We start from the raw sequence: 13,475 nt of genomic DNA on the forward strand, positions 1-13,475 counted from the left end.
TTGGAATAATTAGTAATTTTACTACATTATTGCATGATTTGTGTTTAATTATTTGCATTAATTTTAATTGTTAGTCTAGAGTTTTTGTTGAATTTATTGAATATTTTTTATTGTTTGTATTTATATAATGATTGAATAATTTATTGAATTGTAATTGTTAATGTTGAATTTACCTTAGAATAAGTAATTGAATATGTTGGAATAATTAGTAATTTTACTACATTATTGCATGATTTGTGTTTAATTATTTGCATTAATTTTAATTGTTAGTCTAGAGTTTTCTTTTGAATTTATTGAATATTTTTTATTGTTTGTATTTATATAATGATTAAATATGTTGTTAATGTTGAATTTACCTTGTAATTAGAATGAATGTTATATGTATAGATGTTATGTTATATACAATATTAGTATAGATGGAGTCAATTGGTTGTGGATTTTGTCAATATTTGCAGGTTTGTGGATTTGGGTAGTATCTAGTATAGGGGAGGTGCTGTCGAATTTTTTTTAACATTCAAATTTAATTATATAATTATTCGTATACAATTGTGTAGATGCGTAGAACGAAAACCAGAGCTGGTCGCTCACGTATGGTCGCAGCTAGTTCTTCTAGCAGCGAGGATGACGTATCCTTAGGTGCCTCTCAAGAAGAGACACTTGCGCCACCTGTACCGTCAACCGATGCTGCCTCTTCCAGCGAGGGTTCATAGCGTAGAAGTGGCGTGCCTTCGCAGTGGAATCAGTTCACCCGCAAGTACGAGGCACAGTGGAAGGACGACCTTTCAATGTAAGTTTGTTAAGGTTTTAGTTTTTTCTTTTAAATTATAACATAATTTGTGAACAACTAATCAATATTTCATGAATTTAATTTATTTTCAGGTTCACAAACATTGAGGCCGCCCGAGTAATATCATCGGCGTTTAAATCGTCAATGAAGATTCCATTATTTCAATGGAGCTCAGGTATCCAGACATCTTGAATGGATACCTCAAATCGATGCATGGTTTAACTAGATTTGAGGTTGGTGTTAATTTCTAATTTTCAGCTTATTTCTAATAATTTATTAATATAATTATAAATAAATTATTATTTTTATTTATCTAATTATTTATACATAGCACAAATTCGCCTGGGACAGGGCGCATGACAAAGTTGTGAGGAGGGTGTGGGAAAATCACGCGGCAACTAGGTAACATCGAAAACAATACAAGATTTTTTTAGAAAAAAAATTTATGTTTCAACTTCTAATTTCTCACTATGGAAGTAGGTTGCGTGATTTTTGGTATGAATCACAAAAAAGACAAAAAATCGTGAGAGTTAGGGTCTCCAAGGTTGGAACGACGTGGCGGTTTGGAGGGATTTCAAACCGATATACATCCCGAAAGATATATGGCCGCACTATCTTGAGCACGTGACGTCTGAGCAGTTCACACGACGCTCAATGTCCGGTGCTGGCAACCGAAATCGGCCAATTCATGGCTCGGTGACAACGCACACCGGCGGCTCCGTTTCGTTTGCTGCACATGCGAAACGGATGGTAAGATTAATTTAAATGAAATATATCGTTAAATTAATTTGTTGTTAATTAATCTTTTTTCATTATAGGCTACGTCTCTTGGACGTGAGTCAAGCCCGATGAAGCTGTTTGTGGAGACTCACGTGCGGAGTTAAGACCGCCAAAAGGGGGCGAACAGTTCGTTGACAACCGTGCTCAACACTTCGTGGTATGTTTGTTCAACCATTTTATTTTGTAAGTTATTATTTTTATTGAGTTGAATATGATGATTACTTTCTTTATTTTCAGGAGACCTATAATAGCCGGTTGAGGGAGAGATATGGGGACGATCCTTTGACCCATTCGGAATTCGAACCGGATTTTTGGATGGAGGTTGGATCGTCTGGTGGACCCGATAAAAATCAAGTTTACGGGCTCTCCAATACTACGGTCGAGAACTTATGGGCGGCCCGTAGTGTTTCAACTGTTGGGAGATCCCAATCAGTATCGAGCACCCAATCTAAGGAGTTCGTGGCCTAGCAGCAACACACGGCTCAGGTCACCGAAAAATACGACCACCTATCAGCGGAGCATGCACAACTCAAAGCGGAACATGCACAACTCAAAGCAGAGCATGCACAACTGTATGCACAACAAAAAGCGAAGCATGACCAGCTTCGCGAATTTGTCATGAACATGGCATCACAGAGTGGTGATACATGTGCCTCCTCTTTTTTGACCGTATAACAACCAGCCTCCTCCTCCTCCTCCAGCTCCACCATTATGTTAATTTGTAATGAATATTATTTAATTTTAATAGTTAATTTAATATTTTTTAAAAAACACATTCAGTTTGTAATGAATATTATTTAATTTTATTTCTTTTGTTTTTGATGTTTAATAAACAACTTTATTTGCATAATTGGTTTTTTATTACCATTAATTTATATAATTTTATATTATGTATTCTAAATAATTTTTAAAAACATATTTAAAAATAATCACAGAGGGTTTTACCGACGGAATATATCTGTCGGCATTTGACAGTAGCTGCCACCGTCACCGACGACTTTACAGACGGATATATTCGGTCGGTATTACAGCCTCACCGACAACTTTACTTTTGGACTTAATCCGTCGGTATTTTACAGTGCCTGCCACAATTACCGACGAATTTACAGACGAATATTTTTGGTCGGTATTCCAAACACTCATCGACAAATTTACCGACGGTATAACTCCGTCAGTAAGTCACACTATCACCGACGGGATAAATCCATCGGTATATTTCAAGCGGGAAACTTTTTTTTTTTAGCGCGCAATTTCCATCTGTAAAACCATCAGCAAATGTTTTTTTTATTTTTCTGACCGATATAGCGACGGACTATGGTATTACCGACGAAAAGAAAGCCGACGGATGTATTTCGTTAATATACCGATGGATTTATCCCGACAAAATCTTAATTACATACCGACGAAATATTTCCATCGGTGAAACTGTGAAATCTTGTAGTGATAATTCCGTGTTTTTTGTTTGAAAATGTATCAAAATAATATTTTTTTATTTTAAAAATTTATTTTTTATATCAGCACATCTAAACGTGTGTGTGTATATATATAATGAGATTTGATATGTGAGGATCAAATTGTTTTTATAATTTTTATACCTCTTCTAATTAATATCTTAACTTTCCAATGGAAAGAATGTAAGCTCGATCTGTATAAATATATTAGTTGTTAAAATCTTTTAAATAAAGGAACAAAATCGACAATTATTTGACCCTACAATGCAAAATTTGACCACGGGCGTCCACGGGACAACAACATCTGACTGGCTCTGGATGCCTCAAGTTAACTTAGCTAGCCTCCCACACTTGAGTCAATTAATGGCCTCAATCCTAACCTTTGTTCCGTGAATATCTTTCCTATGCGCAAAAGGAGTACTATCTTAAATGGTGGTTGGTGTACTTTGTCCTTGTCATCTGGATTCTAGAGCTATTTTCTTGAGAGAGAAAAACATGTATGCGGGGATGACATACAACAGTCTTTGATCTAGCAGCTTCTCCAATAGTGTTTGCAGAACTCAAGCATTATATATGTTTCATTCTCAGAATAGCCCTCATATGATCTATTTCCAAAATCAACAGTCCTGATCCCAAAGATGTCAGCCTATTAGAAACCTAGCTCGCTCCAGATAGCCTTTTGATTGATGATTAACACCTACCAAGAACACAGTCAAAATTGTTGAGATTGCTACAGGACTGGAGCTGAACACAGTCAAACACTTTGAGCACCCTTCAATGATCTAATATCATCATCCCAAATTCTGTCGTGGTTTCTCATCACCACCATACAGGATGATACCACATCCCCTCTTTTGACAATCTATTAAATCTCAGAAAGGGCTTTTCCATGAAGCTTACTTGTAATTTCTACCAAATCTCCAAATCCATATCAGAATACGGGATCAGCTCTCTGTATCAGTTCTTCCACTATTGCCAAAGCTTGAACCCATTTTATACGACTAAATATACTCCAAAAAACGTATTGAATTTACCATTACTCCCGCCATTCGCACAACAGTACCGATCAACCTGATCCCTCTTTTCTATATGCATATATCACAAGTATATATGCTACTCAGGGCAGCTTTTTAATCAAAACAAACAACATACAACTTATTAAAATCCCAATTTAAAGATACCAAACAAACTTCCAAACTGTCAGTGCAAAAGCAATTTAAAGATATCAACCTTAAAGTCACATATGTATGTTTGACATAGTAAATGTTCATTTGATCCGATCAAAGGCAGCCATGCATTTTGTTTCATATCAACCACTTCATTGTCCTTTGACCAGTCAACATGATCACTGATAAATCACCAGCAAGGCTGCAATTTTCAGATGATAAACCTGTATTAGTGCATTGATTTTTCCTTGAAGCAAATAGATTGTTTTTCTTTTGAGGCATGGTAATACAGACTTCAGTAAGACCAAATCTAAACTAAATCCATTAGCCCTCACAGTAAAAAAGATAAGAAGTACAGGGAGATTCAGAAAAACAAATCAAGCAAACCAATCGATTTATTTTCGTTATCTAATTCTTAATTTATCATAAATTTACTATTTTTAGCCTCATAACAACTAAATATTTAGAGTAAGGTTGTCAATTTCATTCCAGTTGGCATTCTATTTTTTTAATTAGAATAATATATTTTGGTTTTGAAGCATTTCGGCATATTCTTTCATGGCTATATTGTTTATATATATATATATATATATAGTAATTTAATACATATTTTCAATTCAAATCTAAAAATAAATTAACTTGAAATTATGTAATTTAAATTTCACATTTTAGTTTTTTTTTCTATATATCTAACATTAATCAGAGAGGTGGATCTAGTTTTAGAAAGCTAAAGCTAGATCCATATACATCAAGATGAATGGAGGAAGGTGAAAAAAATAAGAGGAAGAAGAAAGAAGAAAGAAGAAAGAAGAGTAAGATGTTGTAGATGAAGTCACCAAAATATCATTTCATTCTTCTATATATATATATATATAGAAGAATGAAATGATATTTTGGTGACTTCATCTACAACATCTTACTCTTCTTTCTTCTTTCTTCTTTCTTCTTCCTCTTATTTTTTTCACCTTCCTATATATATTACATGCATGTATAAGAAAAAAACTCCTAACAACATTAATTAAATTAAGAAAGAGTGATAAAAATGTTGTTAAAACTTATTCCATATCTTATTATTCAAGAAAACATTAAATAGGTTTATATATGTACCTTAAATTATGGCCTGATCCAGTTCATGCTCATTTTCCTTGTTCACCTCATCACGTGCATCACTTTCATTCTCTAGCACAACATTTCTTTCCCGCAGCTGTGCATTGCTTGCTTCAAGCTCCGTATTTCTTTCTTGAAGCTGAGCATAGGACTCCATCTGCAAAAAAAAATAATATATATATATATTTAAATAGTGTAAATATGAGTTCAACAAGCCTTCTAATGGGCAAATGTCTTTGGCTTTTGCAAGTGGACTGAGACAATAAACCCAAGTTGTTGTTCTGGAGCAAATAATATGGCCAAACATAAAAGGGAAAAAAAAGAAAAATTAAAGAAAACACAATAGAAAAGAGAGTGAGAAGATCTAAATCCGTTGATAGAATACAATGGCTTGCAATAATTAAGGATGCTATGTACTTAATTATATGGCGCATGGTGTACATAAGAAGGGAAAAATTCTCCACGAGCGCATGGTAGATTTGATCAATCACAGATACCCCAGCTGTTTGTTGTGATATGGTAGAAATTTAGACTAGACAAATTGATAAATTGATGTTATAAGTTTAGGGTTGCATGCTAGTGGTTTGATGAAGAGAAGAAAATACTTACCAGTAGCGTGGAAAGGCCTGTGGTCTTGTCAGTCAGTTCATTGTACTTGTCCTTCAAGTGGACCAAGGTTCTCTTCTGACGCTTATGAGATTTTGTCATCGAAGCTTGTCGGTTCCTCAGATAGACAATTTCCTTCACCAGGGAGGTGTTTGTATTCTGCACAATAGTTGCGAAAAATGATCAATTACGTATCAATACAGGGAGGCACATAATATTTAAATCATCACGTACCTTATATTTTGCAATATGCTTGTTCATGCCAGCCATTCTTTTCCTCACCTTGTTTATCACAGCAGCATTCAAAGACTGAGATTTTTTCATCCAAGCTTGTCTGTTCCTCAGATAGAGATTTTCCTTCACCAGGGAGGTGTTTGCATTCTGCACAATAGTTGCGAAAAATGATCAATTACGTATCAATACAGGGAGGCACATAATATTTAAATCATCACGTACCTTATATTTTGCAATATGCTTGTTCATGCCAGCCATTCTTTTCCTCATCTTGTTTATCAGAGCAGCATTCATGGATGTGTCCTCGTTAATGACAGCATGCATGCAGTTTCCAAGGTCAGCTGTGTTCAGAATCAAGAAGAATAAATAAAATTAAAAGATCGAGCCTAGTACAATCACTTGGCCTTGTAACCCAAAAGGTCCAACAAAAGTGATTGGACTCTTTTCTACCCAGATAGTGGATTTGTGTATAGATCCAAGGTGGATTTGTGTAGTTAGTTGTTCTTGCAAGGCTGTTGAAGAAAAATGTAAACCCTAATTGGAAACCCTAAAAAAGGTAATAATTGATATATAATATTGAGTGCTAGAAAATCATAATTAATATCTAGCAGAGATCAGTTAGGGGGAGAGAGAGAGAGATTTATCCTGAAAAATACAGGCACAAAAACAAAAACAAAAAAAAAGTGCTGGCCGTAGAGGTTGATCTAATGATTCACATATATTATTCCTGGAAAGAACTTAAATTAATAAAGTGCTTAAACAATGAAAGCACCAATCTTTTCCCTCCCTTTATTTTATTTCTCGTATGAGAAGATTAAGAAAAGAAAAAACAAAAGCTTACCCTTAGAATCAGAGAACGTTGAGTTAGACATCAGATGCGTTTTGAGGTGATCTGAAGAAAATCGATAACATAGGTAAAGATCAACTTAAAAAACAGTAAAAGTAGGAACGGAGCATGATGATCAAACAGGTGAGAGCACCACAATTATTGTGTTTGTTTTCACATACACTACCTGAGCAGGTGATTGGTCGGTCGGTCCCGGAAACCGGCGGCGTCTGAGGATGAAATAGCTGGCCGGTGTTCTAACCTGAGAGTACAGAAAAAATAGCCCGCATAGGCCAAGTAAAGAACAGGTATATAAAATGGAAAATTTATAGGCCAGACTTATCGCAAGAAACCAGGAGACGACGAAATAAAACGCAGGGAACCGCTCGACACCGCACCATTAGCGTCTAATACATGTCGTGAAGGTACTAAATGTTTTCTTACTATTTACTAGTGGGTGTTTCTTAGTTTACTGATGCTCAACATTCATTAAAGAAGGGGGAGCCGTCATTGCTGACTAAGAACATGGAAAAATAATCAGAAATGAGGGCAAAAAATAGGTGTGCTTTTGTTTTTTTTGTTTACCTCAATAAAAGAAGGGTACTCGTTGGCCGTCCCATGTTGGTTATGTAATCTTCAATAATGCTATTACCATCTTTGTTTCAATCCAACATGCTTTAAGATATTGGGAATGATGCTTTTACTACCCGCCTCCGAACTCATGGCGTGGCTGTGATAACATGGAGGACACAAGTGAGGCCAGCTCACTGGGGATATTCTATAATCTAGACATTAAAGACACATTCCTATGATTTGAAGGGCAACTCAAAGATTTGGAAGATCCACCCCCACAATTAAAAAGGGATTGAGGTGGGTTCAAGCAGGGACAGAGCCATGAATTTTTTATATCCTGGGCTATGATAAAAATATATATAAATTATTTTTTAAGATCAATTATTCACTCAGATATATAAATTTATCAAGTTAATAATAAAGTTTTAATTCAAATACATAACATAAAATATATAAAAAATGAAATTTAAAGTACATAAAATTCAAAATAAAAATAAAAATAAATTATACTATTAAAGCTGCACCCTTCGATGTTTTGTAGAATAGAATTCATCTATGATCGAATCCGAATCAATATCTTCAACAAGCTCTCGTTCAATGTAAATCATTATAGAATCTGCTAAGAACTCCTCTTTCATTTTATTGCGAAGCACAGTTTTAACATGTTTCATAGCTGAAAATATCCGCTCTGTAGTGACAGTGGAAACAGGCAAAGTCAAAACAAAACGAATCAACCTGTCAATCAAATGATAGTACTGCGACTTATTTGTTTCGGCTAATCCTCGACATAATTCAGAAATGGTAGACATATTCTGAAAGCTCTCATGATGAATCACATCAATCTGATAACGCTTTAGCTGAGATCTCAAATAATACATCTCTTGTTCATTGAAATCTTCAGGATAAAATTTCTCAGCAAGCTTGTAAATAGCATCAACTTTAAATGATTTAAAGTTGTCCTTAGGTTCTAAAGCAGAGCTAAGTATAAGGAGTTCCACTATCCCATCACTGAATCTAGAATTTAATTCTTCTAACTGAAAATCTATTATTGAGTTAAATATATCATAATGATAATGCTGGTAAACTGTCACTGAACCTTGTTGTTGACATGAACGACCTGTAGCCTTTTTATACGAAGCATTTATATGTGGTATGTCAATCTCATATTTTGTGCAAACAAATTGCACATTTGCAAGGAGAAGATCAAATCCGGCATCTCTCAAAGTTTGAAGCAATGCTTTAGTAGTTGATACAAGATCCATTGCATTTAAGATGTCAAGAGATTTTTGCTGCAAAGCTCGACAAAGTAAATAAGTAATCCCTATTATTTTATGCATCAAATATAAAATGAATATAAATTTAAAAGATTTCATCACAATCAAACAACCACCAGCTTCTCCACGTATAGAATTAGAAGATCCTTCTTGAACCATACTTTCAAGCACAGTAATAGTTGCACTATACATATCTATTAAGCTGCAAATAGAATCAAAATGAGAGCTCCAGCGAGCAGTTCCACTTCAATGTAAATTACCAATTTGATTAGCCCCTCTACTAGTCTCACGTTCTCCAGTAGCTACCATATGTGCAATTTCTATAGCCCGAGCATAATGTAACTCGGTATGACGTTTGGGAGAAGCACAAATAAGGTTGATAATGGTTGTCAATTTTGAGAAAAATAACCAAATAGAAATCTCATTTCCAGCTATTGCAACTAATGCCAGTTGTAGTCGGTGAGCAAAGCAATGTACATAATATGCATAAGGACAATCTCTGAGAAATAGAGCTCATAGTCCATTCCATGCACCACGCATATTGCTAGCACCATCATACCCTTGACCTCGCATATTGAAAATATGCAAGTTATATCGAGCGAGCACATCACAATTTTTTTTTTAAGTGTTGAAGAAGTAGTATCTGAAACATGCACAATACTAAAAAAGGGTTCTCGTACAAAACCTTGAATGTCAACAAATCTCAAAACAATAGCCATTTGTTCTTTATTTGATGCATCTTTGGCTTCGTCAACCAAAATACAAAACTTTACATCTCTAACTTCTTCACAAATCTTTTTCCTCACTTTGTTCGCGAGAATATGCAAAATCTCTTTTTGAATAGTCAGCGAGGTATACTTTGCATTTTTCAGAAGCTTTTTCTAAGACAACATCATCAATGTCAACATTCAGTCTCCCTATAAGTCTTATCATCTCCAAAAAATTGCCTCGATTATTAGAAGCCGAAGATTCATCATGACATCTAAATGCATATGCTTGTAAGCTAAGCCATCGAACACTTTCAATTATTGTCATAAGTCTCAACCGATTTTTCTGAACTTCTTCAACAGTTTGTGCATTCAACACTTTATCAATATGTCTACTTATTTTCATTAAATCTTTAGCAGATTTCACAGCATTATTATGTGGTGAAGTGGGACTTCCCACATGCATCAAAAGTGCACATCTAACCCCATCATTAACCCTCTTCCAACTTCTAAAGCCTTCGGTGGTGAATGTGAGATGACGGGCACTTTTTTTTCAAAGATAAAGCATGGAAAACAAAATACTGCATCCTTTGATGGAGAGTACTTTAGCCGAGGAAATTGATCAAACCAAGTGTATTGAAATCGACGATACTGTCTCCCTGATTCGGTCCTTGGATACTCTGCTAACTTAGGTTGATATGGACCCATTTTGATATAAGCTCTTCTAATTTCATCTTGTAGATTAATAGGATGTTTCCACATTGGAATTCGTAACTCAGGATCTCGTTCAAGAGTATTAACATCAATTTCAACTCTTTGAGATCTGAAAGGGGGTTGTTCACTACGATTTGAGACATCAACATTGGATGGAGAATGTCCTTTACTGGTTGATGCTTGTTCGTTTGGTTTAAAGAATGAAAACATAGTTTTTCCTCTCTTGTTTCCTTGATTTTCCATTATAATTTATAACCTATTCAAGTAAAAGGGATTAGGGAAGTCAGGTGCATGATGAAAAGATACTAATGCCACAATAGAATATTCATAAAATGCAGAATATACAAGGATAAACTAGTGATGCAAACTACTGGGAGATTTGGAGAACTAACTTTGAAATAACCAGTAAATTATTAGTACTAGACTACTAGTGTGTTAGCATGCATCCATTTCTAGGGTACAGTCTACTGTTTACTCTAATAACAATTTACTGTAATGAATGTGAAACATTGAATTCAAAATGAAAAGTCAGGGCTTGTAAATTCTTACCTGATGATTTTATACTCTTGCGCGGCTCTGTATAGATTCTTCTTCAAAATCCAAGCTAAAATTATATATTGTTCAGAAGAAAAATAGCTAAAACCCTAAGTAATTTGGAAGACATGTGAACCAATTAATTATTTATATTTAGATAGATTTATTGTAAAATATAACTAATTAATTAGTATTGCATGGGAAGATAGGTGGCTAATTAATTAGTGTTGCTTGGGAAAGTAAAGTGTACAGTTAATGGCTGCTAATTAATTTATATTGCAAGGAAAAGTGGAACACTAGGTTTATTGTGTAAAAAATAGGGAAAGTGGAATGTTTGCTGTGTAAAAAAGAAAAAGGAAAGTAGATTATTAATTTTTTTAACCTGGATCACAGCCCTCCTTAGCCTTATAAAAGGCTCCGCCCCTGGGTTCAAAGGAGGCTAAGCCCGGCAGAATCGACCACCTAAGTATCAAATGTGACTAAGCTTAAGAAATTTGTTTCCATCACTAGCATTTGGAATTAAAACGTCAAATTTCAAGGAAAAAAATCTGAAAAATGACTTAAAACCTCAATGGTTAATTAAAATTAGAAACTACTATCCGAAATTTTAAGGAGAGAATTGTAATCAACCTGAGAAAAAAATAACTTCATCCGCATAAAAAAGAAGAAGTTGATAAATGGTTAAAAAAACATATAGATATCGAGAGTAAAATGATATCAACATATATTTTACTTGAAAAAAAAAGCCTCCAAACTAAAGGGAGGACAAATTTTAGCTTACCCACTTAATTTTGCTTCTCATCACAGCTGACGTTTCTCTCCCCCGCAGCAATTCCATCTCTGAGTTCTCGAGTTCACGAAACTTCTAGCTATGCGCATCATGCAGTACCACGTCATGCATGCTCCCTCTTGGTTTTTTGATTTGCATACTTTTCCTTTCTTTGCCTTCCTGCGCTTTGTCGAAGCTAGAGTAATTAATAGAGATAGTTAAAAGAAAAAAAAATGAGATCTGTAATTTAACTATGGGCAGGAAATGTGCTGCTGCTTACAGATATGTTCAGAGGCGAGGCTTCCTGGATGAACTACCATCCTGTCTGCGGACTCAACTTTAAGCCACACATAGTACAGTGAGTCTGTGGTGTTGTTTGAAGGGGAAGAAAAGCACGTTAGAAACGTACAGGGAGTGGTACTGAGATGACATGATATCCAAGAGAACAGCCCAATTATTAGGAATTGGGAATTTCGCTTCAAGCTTCCATATTTAAACTCCTGGGAGAGGTTAGGGAATCCAAGAGGACAGGGCAACTATAAGAAATTGAAGATTTTTTAGTTTCTGAGAAAAAAAATTATTTATCTATTTTAAATTAATTTATTTATTTTTTAAATTATCATGCAAGCACCACTACAGTATAAATAATACTTTACTGTCCAATCCCTTGGCGGGATTAAAGAATCATTGGCAAAGACGTGATATAATAATTAAGACAAATAGTTTTGTGTGGGCATGCATCGGCCAGGACTTGCATTAGAAAATTGCATTGCTTGGTGAGAGTGATTTTGGGACCGAGCTCCAAGGTATTTTTAAAAAATAATTTTTATTTAAAAATATAATTGTTAAAAATTGATTTTTTTTCAAAAAAAACTCACTTAGCATATTTTGATATTTTCTTTGTTTAGAATTAAAAACAAATTTAGGGAGTTTATATAAAAAATAAAGAATGTAGAATTAAAGAGACAAATTAAGTTTAATTGTTAAAGTTAACAAATCCATTATTTCCACTATATTTTCATGTTTTTCTACAAGATCAAAAGAGGAAGTATGATAATTTTTTTGTGGTCGTCTTAATTTTGATAAATTAAAAATTCTATATCAAAAGAATAAGGTGACCGGTCATTTTCAAAGAATATATAGAAAGTCATTGGAGATTATTTATTCTAGTATTTATGGGTCATAGTAAAGATAAAAAAAAATATAATCATCTTTTATTGAATATTGTAGTTAAAAAAATTGCTTTTTTAAGGCTTGGTGACCACCTCAAACTTGTGCGTTTTGAATTACAATTTTTTATTCATTTTAAAGTGTTTAAAAATATAATAATTATTATTTTTAAAGTATTTTTCATTTAAAAATATATTAAAATAATATTTTTTTATTTTTTAAAAAATTATTTTTGACATCAGCATATCAAAATGATCTTAAAACAAAAAAAAACTTAATTTGAATAAAAAAAATTAATTTTTTTAAAAAACACTTTTAAAAACACAAAAATAAACAGATTCGAAACTTACTATACATACAAGCACATAAGAAATTAAGCATACCACAATGACACGTAGGTGTGTTTGAGAATGTGGTAGCGATTATTTTTTAAAGTGTATTTCGCTTATAAATATATCAAAATAATATTTTTTTTATTTTTAACATCATCGTATCAAAATAATTTAAAAATATCAAAATAATATTAATTAAAAAAATTTAATTTTTTTTAAAATATTTTAAAAACATAAAAATAAACAAGTTAACTTCAGATAAATTCTTACATGTGCCATAAATTTCCAATATCATCTTGAGAGAGAGAGAGAGAGAGAGAGAGAGAGAGAGAGGCAACGATTAGATTGTTGTTCCGAGTATCCCTTCGCAGTTAGCACTCCTCCAAAGCTATCACAAGCAACGTAACCCGTCATCTCAAAAAAATTTATGTTGAGTTATCTGGAA

At 33.8% G+C, this 13,475-nt stretch overlaps 1 protein-coding gene across 5 annotated transcripts; it reads right to left on the reverse strand.

The window, feature by feature from the left end:
• Positions 1-4,114: 4,114 nt before the first annotated feature.
• Positions 4,115-12,122, reverse strand: LOC7463370 (uncharacterized). Of its 5 annotated transcripts, XM_006375543.3 has the most exons (8): positions 7,543-7,803; positions 7,145-7,219; positions 6,973-7,023; positions 6,354-6,472; positions 6,132-6,278; positions 5,901-6,056; positions 5,292-5,448; positions 4,115-4,386 (listed from the first exon to the last, which is right to left on the reverse strand). In XM_006375543.3, the coding sequence occupies exons 3-7, from the start codon at positions 7,001-7,003 to the stop codon at positions 5,293-5,295; spliced, it is 609 nt and encodes a 202-aa protein (XP_006375605.2). In that variant the 5' UTR covers positions 7,004-7,023; positions 7,145-7,219; positions 7,543-7,803; the 3' UTR covers positions 4,115-4,386; position 5,292. The 5 variants fall into 5 exon arrangements, 3 of the variants coding, with proteins under 3 accessions (XP_006375605.2, XP_006375603.2, XP_052302752.1); XM_006375541.3 differs by lacking the exon at positions 7,543-7,803 and having other exon boundaries at positions 6,180-6,278; positions 7,145-7,525; XM_052446792.1 differs by lacking the exons at positions 6,132-6,278; positions 7,543-7,803 and having other exon boundaries at positions 7,145-7,515.
• Between the last annotated feature and the right edge of the window lie 1,353 nt (positions 12,123-13,475).

Source organism: Populus trichocarpa, chromosome 14, assembly GCF_000002775.5.
Source record: "Populus trichocarpa isolate Nisqually-1 chromosome 14, P.trichocarpa_v4.1, whole genome shotgun sequence".
In the NCBI taxonomy this organism is placed as follows: domain Eukaryota; kingdom Viridiplantae; phylum Streptophyta; class Magnoliopsida; order Malpighiales; family Salicaceae; genus Populus; species Populus trichocarpa.

What these genes read in the sequence shown, in the direction of transcription:
- LOC7463370 (XM_006375543.3), bottom strand. Translation starts at nt 7,003, where the DNA reads ATGTCTAACTCAACGTTCTCTGATTCTAAGG. An exon ending in AACGTTCTCTGATTCTAAGG is followed by an intron (nt 6,473 to 6,972) that starts GTAAGCTTTTGT and finishes TTCTGAACACAG; the next exon opens with CTGACCTTGGAAACTGCATG. An exon ending in AGCATATTGCAAAATATAAG is followed by an intron (nt 6,057 to 6,131) that starts GTACGTGATGAT and finishes ACTATTGTGCAG; the next exon opens with AATACAAACACCTCCCTGGT.